At 40.4% G+C, this 11,102-nt stretch overlaps 1 protein-coding gene across 2 annotated transcripts in view; it reads right to left on the bottom strand.

The window, feature by feature from the left end:
- Positions 1–11,102, bottom strand: part of SLC2A13 (solute carrier family 2 member 13) — a 142,992-nt gene extending 131,890 nt beyond the window's left edge. The window contains exon 1 of one of the 2 annotated variants that reach the window (XM_017745967.1): positions 11,016–11,102. Coding sequence is in view for 1 of the 2 variants with exons in the window: in XM_017745966.1 (XP_017601455.1) it covers positions 1,536–1,560 (25 nt within the window). In the remaining variant the exon portion in view is untranslated. Of the gene's footprint in view, positions 1–1,535; positions 1,576–11,015 lie in introns of those variants that run through there. The other variant, XM_017745966.1, reaches the window with a different exon arrangement.

Genomic DNA, 11,102 nt, shown 5'->3' with positions numbered 1-11,102 from the left:
TTAAATTAAATTCCCTAGGGAAACTTGGGGGTAAGAAGCCATTGCAGCTAGAAAAACTGAAACACTGACTAGTTTGACTGCAGCAAAGTAGCTCATAAGAAGTCCCCATCACACAAGCACAGTTTCATTCCATGTATGCCAGCCAGATGAGTCTCCAGGAAGAAAAGCAGAATGAATACCAAAGCTTTAGACAGCAGGCTAACAGGCAGCCCAGGCTTGTCCTCGTCCAACCAGCACACTGCCATAGAGATTTATGCCTCAGCAACCCATCCAAAACAGTCACACACACAAATCCATACTCAGGGATCAACCATAAGCAGAGGCTCAATTAAGTCAGCCAGAAACATGCTAAGATGCTAGATAAGGAACACCAGAAAACATGCACACAGTGCCTTAGAAGTTTCACCACTACAGGGTGAATTACTGAGAATTAGCTTCTGAATAGATTAAACACAACTGTTCTAAACAGGTGGCTCAGATCTTGCTAAAGATCCAACTGGTATTACAGGACTGCTGGTCTTGAGCTATGAGGAAAAGCCTTCTCCACACTCCTGCATAACAAGCTCAGAGTACTGTTTCTTCCTGTGCAAGGAGACACTCCACATCTAAGAGGATAATGATTAATAGCCCAGATAGTACTTGGGTGTCAGGCAAAGCAATTAACTTTGAATCAGCGAGAGGCCTGCAGACTGATACAAGACAGCTTTTGAAGGAAGGGAAGGAGTAGGTGGGGACAGAGTAGGCAGAATCAAAGCCAAAACACAAACAGTATCTCTTCTTGTTCTAAAGTCTCCATCAGAGACACAACAGAAGGTAAAACAACAAAGCACGACCTAAAAAAATATGCCATGAAACTCCAGCTTTTTCAGAAGCACTCAGGCTGTTGAACATGATAATATTTTGTGTAGCTCAGCTAGTAAACCTGCAGACTGGGGTCAGGAGAAGCCCTAAGCCTGCAGGGCGCTAAGATGCACAGACAAAATCACATAGAGCACACAGGTGCAAACAACAATTGTGCCCTACCCAATGTTAGATTTTATGATAAATCATATCTTCTCATCCAAATTGTAAAAGATTTAGTAAAGTACATTCCCACTCACTAAAAAGGAAGTTAACATTATTTGTGTAATGCTCTACTCAATGTGTGCCCACATTTCTGCTATATCACCAATGATTTTTTCCAAGAACATGACAGTCAATCATTACAAGAGGAAGGATCTGTGCTTTATTTCTCCTCCTACCCAAGCACAACATACAGCACAAAACCAGACCCAAGTACTAGCTCAAAATATTCTCACGGTGATTGAATTTTTGGGCTAAAACATCATGAATGCCTATGTATAACATTTAGCCTTTTCCACCTCTATCTTCAGGATCCTAAAATTGCCCAGGTGGCTTTGGATTTCATTCATACCAAGTTGTTCCAAGGTGAATTGGACTGGTGAGGTCAGCAGCACCTATGATTAATGCAGAAGCAGGAGTTCTACCAGGCAAAAGAGTTAGCTGAACTCCATAGCAAATAAAACCAGACTTACCTTTTCCCTCAGGCAGATTCCCCATTCCTGTGCTGACATAGCTACTACTGACCTCAACAGTCCAATAATCAAGGACCTGTGAACAAACAAAAAAGGTCACTTGTATGCAAACATCTGCTGAAGTGCATGCTTAAAGTACACACAGCTTTGGACTTAACCACTACTTCCTCCATACTCAGCACAGCCTGTTTCATACATTACCACACTGCCTTCATCAGATGTTAGACTGTCCACACTCTCCATCAGAGCTCCAACCAACAATTCTAAAAAAATCAACTAACCAAATCAGAGAGCAAGTACTTAGTGGTGGGTCCCTATGATTTTTATCTCCTTAACATCATAAATAAAGCGTCCTAGGTAGGCAGCTACAAGCAGAACAGTAAGTTCAAAAGTTTTGAATAGGCAGAGCAGGTCCTCATACAACTAGGACAGCAAACAAAGCACACTGACCTGAACCTTAGGCACATAAAAAATGCCATAAGGAGGAGTATTTCTTTCCTACTATCATCTGTTGAACAAGTAGATTCCAAAGGAGTACTAGCTCTGACTTGAGTCCTCTGACTTTGGGATTCTGATATACCATCCTCCATCAGCTATACAAGAATTTAGGTTCCCAGCTCTCCCTGTTCCCAACTGCACTCCAGTTAGATGTTCAAACAGGAAGCAAAAATATTCCATCTCTATAACACCTCATGTAGGCTCTGTGCTTCTGCTATCTTTCTAGATTGCTGAAGTTGCTCCGGACTTCTTGTCATGGCTTTCATCATAATTTATTTAGTTATCTACCACTTTTCCTATAAAAATCTTGTAAGTGCTTTATTAAGTACATTTATTAGCTTCAATAAAGAGGTTTTGCTTCCAAATTTCTACAGGCACCCTTGAGATAGTAGCTTCTTTTTTTCCTTTCATAACTCCTGATAATTTTTACAATTGGAATGTTTACAATTTTTACAGCTGGAATGTGAAACCTATGCTACAACAGCATGAGAAAAAATTGCAACATGCTCAGAAGTTAGCTGTCTTCAGCATCAAGATCATCTGACTCTTTTTTAAAGAAATTATTGAATCCTGACTGCCTGTTCATTTCTGTGAGCTAAATCAACAACTCTATTTTCTCCAGGTTAAGTACTGCAAGTTCCTCCAAGACTAGAGCTGTAAAACCTAATGGGTCATACTGTTTGAATTTTCATAATATTAGTTAAAAACCCACAGAATCACTGATAACTACCAAGTATTGTAGTACCATTACAGGTACTACCGGGCTTTGAACAAGAATCAATGGTAATTTAAGGAAGGAAATCAGAGGGATGCAAACAGGAACTGCCAATTTCCACCAGCTGGTCTGGTCTTGTTTTGGAGGCTAAACTGCACCACAAGGCATGAGAACAGGATAGCACTAGTGCTCCTTCTCCCTTCCTGCTCCTCTGGGTACAGCAGTTCTGCTCTGATACTGCACCAGGAAAAAGGAGGAGTACTTCTAGATCTGGTCATCTCTCACCCTTGGAAATGAGAGACATGCAAAAGCAAGATCTGATGAACTGCAGGAGACAGCTCAGAGAAGATAGTTTTCAAATGCTACCAATACCTAACTTTTCTTTTCTATTAGAAAAAATGCAATTGATGGCTTATGAATGATGGCACTACTCTGACAGCAACATATCAGTCCTAACAACATGAAGTTACTTAATGACACTAAGGTCACCATGTTTTTATAACTGTCAACTTAAAGGAAAGAAGACGGTCAGGCAAGAACAACCAACCCAATGCAAAACTTCAACATCCACCCATTTATTAGGGATGTGGTGAGTTCAAGATGGATTAAAGTTCCAATTATTGGTGCCTTCAAGTAGGCCTAATTTCAAAGTTCTTATCTGGTGAACCAAGAGTAGAAGTACTAAAACTACAAAAACATACCTAGAGAACTATCCAGTGTTACCATGAAAGGGAGATTGGTCAAGTCTTTGTAGGGTTTCCATGTTGTTCTAGCACGGAATATTTAGGAGAAGGAACAGGAGAGAATTTCTTACGAGCAAACAGAAATTAAAAACCTTCCATTGGCACATGCCAGCAATCAATTCAGTAGATGTTTCTCAGAGCAGAGCTCACCATAACACATTCCCTATTTACAAGGCCACACACCCCACAGCATGGGCAAGACAACCTGTGTAACCCCAGGCAGGTTCTTTTGCTCTTTCCAACTAGAATACATTCCCCTGTATTTCCAGAGAAAGGCAGCAAAACACAAACACATACCTAATACTTTCAGCTGCTGGAAAACAATCTTTTTCCAAAGTGATTATGTGCATAGACACATTAAAACCACAATTACTGGTTTTGCTTCCCTTCCATGGGAAGCAATAGTGGAGAAAACCATGTACATGAGGCTCCTAAACAAATGAAAAGGGAAACAAAAGCGCTGCTACTTCTTGTTTCTGCAGGTTAGCCTGCAGAAACTCCCATTTCTGAGAACAGGCTTGAAAACTCTTGCCATAGGACTCCCACTTATGATACAAGTTTCTAGAGCTATTTAATTTTGTCTAGACTGTGAAAATAAGGGTGATGGCAAGGTGACTCTAATTTTAGATACACATTTTTGTTTACATAGCAGGTTCTCCACCAATTCTGGCATCTCCTGGTTTTGTGTCTATCATCTGGAGATTGACAACCACTTCACTCCTGCCTCAGAGACAACTGAGCATGCAGCTGTATGTGCTTGGCTGGCTGTCCATTAGATTAGAGAGCTCCTCAATGCTACCAATTGAGATGAGACCTGTGGAACTCAGACCTTCCCAAATACTCAGTGTTGAAAAGTTCTAGAATTGAGGCCTGAAGCAATTGCCTCCCTGAAGACTGTTCAGCCTTGCAGTGCCTGTCAGCCCATCTGCTAAAAGCATCAGGTATCACTAGGGTTCTCCACACTGCCTGGAAAATTGTTTTGCCTTGAAATTGTCTTGTCACTCAGGAGTAGGAAAAAATATGCTTGTTGCTGTAAAACACTCACAAAGGATGAGCCTCAAGGTCAGCACCAGGTGGTCCTGGAAAACATCAGCTCTAATGAGAGCCAAGAAGTCTTTCAGATTAGCCACAGAGTACAAACCTCCTCCAGAGGTATCTCCTCCTTTGCTGAATTACACTGGAAAAATCAAGGAGGGGGGTGGAAAAAAAGTTCAGGCAGAGAAGTTGGGTTGACAGCTCCTGAATACACACACCTAAAAATCCATCTCCAGAGGAAGGGGGGAAAGATCCCGGAGTGACAACTACAGTACAAGCCCAAGGTAAACGCAAACAGTTGCATTTATCAATAAACATACACCTCTTTTTTTTTTTTTTTTTTTAATTTACACAACTACTTCAGTGTCTGAGCTCACTAGCAGATAGCCACACAAAATGATGGCAGAACTCCAAGGAAAGTCAAGCCAGGTGCAATCCCTAGGGCACATATGGGGACTTCAAACAAGAATCTGCTGTTTGAAGGGGAGGAACACAAAAGGAAGTCTGTACCCAGTTGCAGAAGAGGCAGACACCCTTGCTATTTAGCCAAATAAGAGACCAAACCTAGGAGGGACTGGGAACACATTGGCCAACCCCATGGCTGAAAGCGTGCTGTGGCCCATCCACAGCCAGCTAGGTGTGTGGGGGGCTCTGGGGTCACAGTGTGGCATTTTATCCATGTCAGCAGCACATCTGGAAGAGACTTGTGAAGAAAGAAGGGACAGACTGTCTGAGCTAAGAAACCTAAATTCAGTGAATGGGTATATAAACAGCCAAAATAAGAAACCACCTATGAAAAAATCCCCTTCAGAACATGCATTTGCTTTGAATAAATCCTTTATGAAACCAGTCTAAATCTGACAACGAATCAGAGGAAGATCAGAAACTGAAAGAACAGAAATGTGTGATTTTAAACCTTCATTTCTACAATTATCATGCACAAAATGTATTTTAGAAGAGTTTGCACTCAAGTTGCATCAAAAGACTTACGGAGAGTTTAGCTGAAGTAATTAGATGACAACACACTCATCCAGAGCCGTGTTACACAAGATCTCTGCAACAGAATTAACAACTGCTTCTCTTGATACTTGTTCACAGGCATAATCATTGCAAATAAAAAGCCCAAAGGTAAAACTCTGCTCTCCTGATTTTCATCAGTCACTGGTTTCAGGCTTCCAGCAGCTCAATGCAGACTCAGGCTCCTCACAAACTTCACACCAGAAACACTGATTGTACCAGTCAGTTGTGAAAACCCACCAGTGAAGACCCATAAAACAATTTTGCAAACAAAGCTATCCATCAGGCCCGTTATACCTCTGTGGTGCCAGCATGTAGCACAGCCACAGTTGTTCACTTTGAGCCCAACCACCTTGAGTAGAAAACATCAATTTTCAGGACTTCTGCACTTAGGAACACACTGCAAGCTTCCTTCAAGTTGCCTTTTTATCAGGAGTAAGAAGACCATAATTTCAGTTTTATGTCACCTATGAAATTGATGCTTTTTATTTTTTTCCAAAATAAACAAAGATACTTAAAATCTGACAGGAATTGTGTTTTGATAAAACAGTTTGACCAAGTACAGGGAAAATTATTTTAGAAAAATTCCCATGCTTTGAAGATAGAAAAAAAATTTCAAGTTTTATGAACTATGAGAATTAATTTCTTTTTAAAGTTAAATAAAAACAATAACAAGAAGGCCAAAACACCTCCCTTGTGACTTTAAAGAGTTTCCAGAAGAATCAAAAATCCAAAAATTCTCTTAGATAGAATTCTGTGTACCTAATACTTTATTCTGAAATGGTCACTAAATATAAGGTAACAACATTCATGAGCAAATTGCCAATTTTTGTATTGTACCATCAGACAAAACAAAAAGGGAGGCAGTGCTTGTTGATGTGACAGTGAACTGAGCATAGCACTGTGTATGCTGTCCAAGGCACACTAAATTAGTGGACTCCAAAATATACAGCTTTTCATCTTAAAGTAATCCTCGTACCCTGAAAGATTTCGTCTCCAGTCAGAAGCTAATGTATCCTTGCAGAAGCTTTTGCACAAGAACAGATTAAGCTCTTAAAATACAGAGACCCAATCCTGAGCACACACAGTAATGTCAGTAGCTTCAGATCCTGGAAGCTTGGGTGACCATCTCTGGGCAGTGACAGCGTAAGAGTCAATTGCAACAACCCAGAAATTTGTCTCTCCATCCCCCTCCATCCCTACTGCCAGCTTATATGAACAAACCACTGTCTCCAGAGGAAAAAATAACCTATGAACCTCTGGACTGAAAATTACAAGCATCTGTCAGAAGCAGCACAGCATATTTGGGGGTTGAAGGTGACTCCAGAACGTACGGAGGTGTAAACTCCTTTAAAAAAACCTGCTGGACATTCAGTTATAAAACCAGACTTTAGCTTTAGAGCTTCCCATATCAGGTTGTCGAGGGAGGATGAGAAGATTAATCTGGTTTTCCAAGATAAAAATACACATCACCTGAAAAAGCTCAATCATATTCAGAAAAAAAATATGAATATATATATATATAAAACCCAGCACACACATCCTCATATTTCATAGGCAACATGTCATACCAGTTATTTTCTAGTATTTACACAGCATATCTGGTATTCCAGATGATAAGGTGGACCTTTATTTAACTACTTCAGAGTAGTAACACAGAGTTTGTACTACATGATGCAAGTCCTTTGGATAAATTTAGTTATTTTTGTCATTTGGTATTGAACCTCACTGTCAGTAAAAGCCAACCCCACCAGGGGAGCCATGACCATATGCCAGCGCTTTTCACTCCTGCCTAATTCTGTGTACAATCTTGTTTCCTCTGCTCAGAAAATGACCTACATATGTAGTCAAAAGATGCTACCAGGAGCACTACATATGTCAGATTCAAATATAGCCTTAAAAAAAAAAATACTACAGACATTTTGAGCACAAAGCAAGCACTGAGCAGTAGGCTTACTGTGAAGATACATCATGCACGAAAGACTGGGATCAAGGAGAAAATAAGGCACCTAACCAGGCAGGTTTGCACTGCAGACTCAGTAACGTGCATATACTGTAGTCCTAAGTAACTCTGCTCTCATGAGAGCTTGGCTAGTGTGTACATTAAGTAATGCCTAAGCCCCACATTCAGCAAGAAAACAAAACCCTGAAAAGCTGATCATGAATTGAGCACCATTTATTCTGCATGCCAAACAAGACAGGAGTATCTAATAATCCAGCTAATGACTGTACATCAAGACAGAGATCAACTTTGGAGGAGCAAGCTTAATGCTGTCACTTCCTGAACTCTGCTCAAACTGCTTTCCTTCCACAGCTGGTATGTAAGTGTTCTTGAAAAAGTAATCTGAACAGCTTACTACCTTAAGCACCATGCAAACACCCACCTACATCAGCTGTAAACATTAAAACATTCAGTACCCTCAGATGACAGAAGGATAAACTACTCCCATTGTAGACAGGTGAGCTGTTGGCAAATCATGGCCAATGGGTTCAGGCAAATTGGGACATTGGACTGATTACAGCCTAAGAAAGAAGTGATTTTGCAAACATGGCTGTTTATTACCATCCTTTCTAGTCTCTACTATGTTTGTCCCAGTGATTACTCTTCTCACTCTCCACCTTCCTTCTCAAGGCAGCAGGTTTTCAGTAGAAATAACTCTCATCTCCAGTCACGCCTTGTTCTTGCTTTTAGTGTTTCAGTTCTGGCCTGACCTCAGGCTTTGGGACAGACCAAAGATGAGCCAAGTGAAGGGACCCAGATTTCCTGTCAAGCACACAAACTACAGCAGCCAACACAATACAATAGGCTGAGGCCTTCACCATTATCAGATGCCATAGATCCAAACATGCTTTGTACCAATGACTTTTTGTCCTGGCTAAGCTCATGCAAAGTGTTACCAAGCACATGCAATCCAATTTCCCAAACGTTTGGATTTTGCCTGCATTTGCTGTAATGGGTATCTGTCCAAGTGTTGCCTTCCTGAGATCTGGCTCAGACAAATTCCTAAAGAGTCTGGGATACCAGAACTGCTTGGAAATGGGCAGGTGGGAGGGAATAATGGCCATAACCTTGTTCTTAAGCCATTTAGCCTGGAACTGTCATGAACTATGTATTTAGAAATTCAGATCTGAAAAGATCTAAGGATGATCTAAGCTCATGCTGAACATGTTTTCCCTTTTTATGCATTCCCTGTATTTCGTATGTACACCGAGGGGAGGACAGAGGGAAAGGGAATGTAACTGTTTCCACCATAAAAATCTATTCAACATTTACAATAAAAAAGGGTTTAGGCTTGTCCTTGAGAGAAAGACTTTATTTCCAGAAACATCTCTTTCTGTAATGGCTGTAAAAAAAAGGAGAGTTTTTCCATTGCAAAGCAGCTCTAAGGCAAATGGTAAAAAATGGACAAGACAGACAAATGAGAGATGTTCCTCATTTTAGCATCTATCCTGTGGTTTTCATCCTTGAAAGTTCAACTGTATTCCTTTATAAATCACAGTCACAAGAAAAATAGCCATTTTCTCACACAGACAAAATTAACATTGATCCACCCTGCACCAGCAAGGGCAGAAGGAACATCACCACATCTGCTTTTACAGCACCACAGTACTGCTCATAACACAGTAATTCATTTAGTAAATGCAAGCAAACACATATATCCGGAGTAGATCTCTTGATGGGCAATTTGCAGAGAGCTACAGGAAAGAAACCTAAGAAATGTACAAAACTACACACAGTTAAGAAGTTTTTACTGGTTTTCAGGTAGGAGAGCATTCGTAACACTACACCCCCGCACCCTCACATTTTAGCAGTTCGTAATATCATTGAAATGTCACATTAGTGAACAGACTTCTTATACCAACATTAGGAAGTTCTGGCTCACTTTGGGCAGTAAAGTGATAATCAGAAGTCTCCAAGAGATGAAAGGGAAGAAAAAAGTTCTACCAATTTCTAATGCCTTGATGAAATTATCCAGGCTCCCTCTGGTGGGAGATTTAATGTAGAGACTGTTCCAGTTTGCTATATGAGAACAGCTTTGAACCACAACAGTTTTTTTCTTTTGTAAAATAAACTGCGTTAGGATTGGACTCTGCAATTCCTGGAGTCTCATCACGCTTCAGTCACAGTAATCTGAGGTAAAGTTTTGTTTCTGGCCCTAAGCTACATCACATAAAGAAGAGCAATTAGTGATTAAAAAAAAAAAAAAAAAAAAAATCACATTTTTAAAATATAAATTAGTGTCTTTGTGCTCCAAAATCCTCAGAACATGTCTCACTTCAGCTCTCCAGAGTCCCAGCAGAACCACCACCTCTACCCCTGATGTGGACAGAGGCCAAAGAGAGATCACTCTCCCCAGGGCACACAAGAGATCTAGGGCTCCTAGTTTTCTTTTCTGTGGTTTATGTATTGATTATATTAAGTCCCAAGTGTCGTATCTCTCCGACAACTCCAATTTCATTTATTTGCACCACTGTAAGACAATTCCAGCATGCCTATGTATCTCTCTACAAAACACACACACAGAGGAGTCAAGCAAGCCATCCATCCATTTCATTTCTCTACACCCCCTGAAGTTGTCATTGTAACCAGCTACGGTCAAGGAACATGACAAGCTTTACAAACACAAAAAGACATCACATTTGGTATTTTTAGTATCTCCCACTAAATATATGTACCACATATTGCTATTAAAATTCCTGTTATGCATGCGATCTCATAGTCAAATTCAGTTTTGCCTCCTGAACTTCATGACCAATGTTATCAACATTTTGCAGTCTGAAGTCTTGATTAAACAAAAAACATGCAGAGAGGTAGTATTAAAAAAAAAAAAAAAATTAGAAGAACCATCCAGCTTGGGGTAGGAAAACCGCAACCTGAAGATGTTGCTGTACGGGAAGACCAGCATGAGCGCCTACATGGATTTCTGACAGCCTTTATGACTCACTAATTTTTCTTCCTTAATAAGGCCACGATTTGCATCAGAGAAAGTGTGTCTACAACAAGCCTGAGGACTCAGAAAATTATCCAATGGCTAAGAAACATAACTTTGCTACACAGAGGAAAACAAGTTTAGTTCTCAATTTGTCCTTGTGCTTTCAAATAGAAAAGGTTGCAAGATTATACCTACTATAGCCCAAGGATTCTGATTAACCTCATACAGCCCATCTTAGATGATAAGTATAATTCAATTACTGCCAGACAGGATGGCAGCTGAAGTTGAAGAGTAACCGAAATTTTGGGGACATTTAGGATATAGTCGGCATAGAAACCAGTCTCATAGGTTAGAGGAAACAGTCCTCATCACCACAAGTTCTTTGGGACAACTATAAAGTTTTACGAGAATCCACTGCTTGTAACCCATATAGGAAGGCAAACAAAGAGCAACAATTCACATTCAGGATGTCATTAATGAAATTCAAAGCCTTCAAGGCAAGCCTTAACTTATTCAGACCAGGGAAATTACTACCTACCTCATTTTGTCCCAGAGGCATTTCTCTTGTGCCCAAGTAAAGCTATGCGGGGAACCAGTAGAGAGGTATTTACAGCTCAGAAAGACG

This window comes from Corvus brachyrhynchos, unplaced genomic scaffold (genome assembly GCF_000691975.1).
Source record: "Corvus brachyrhynchos isolate BGI_N302 unplaced genomic scaffold, ASM69197v1 scaffold239, whole genome shotgun sequence".
NCBI lineage: Eukaryota > Metazoa > Chordata > Aves > Passeriformes > Corvidae > Corvus > Corvus brachyrhynchos.
Note: the sequence above shows the minus strand (reverse complement) of the source record. Positions and strands in the feature narration are given on the sequence as shown.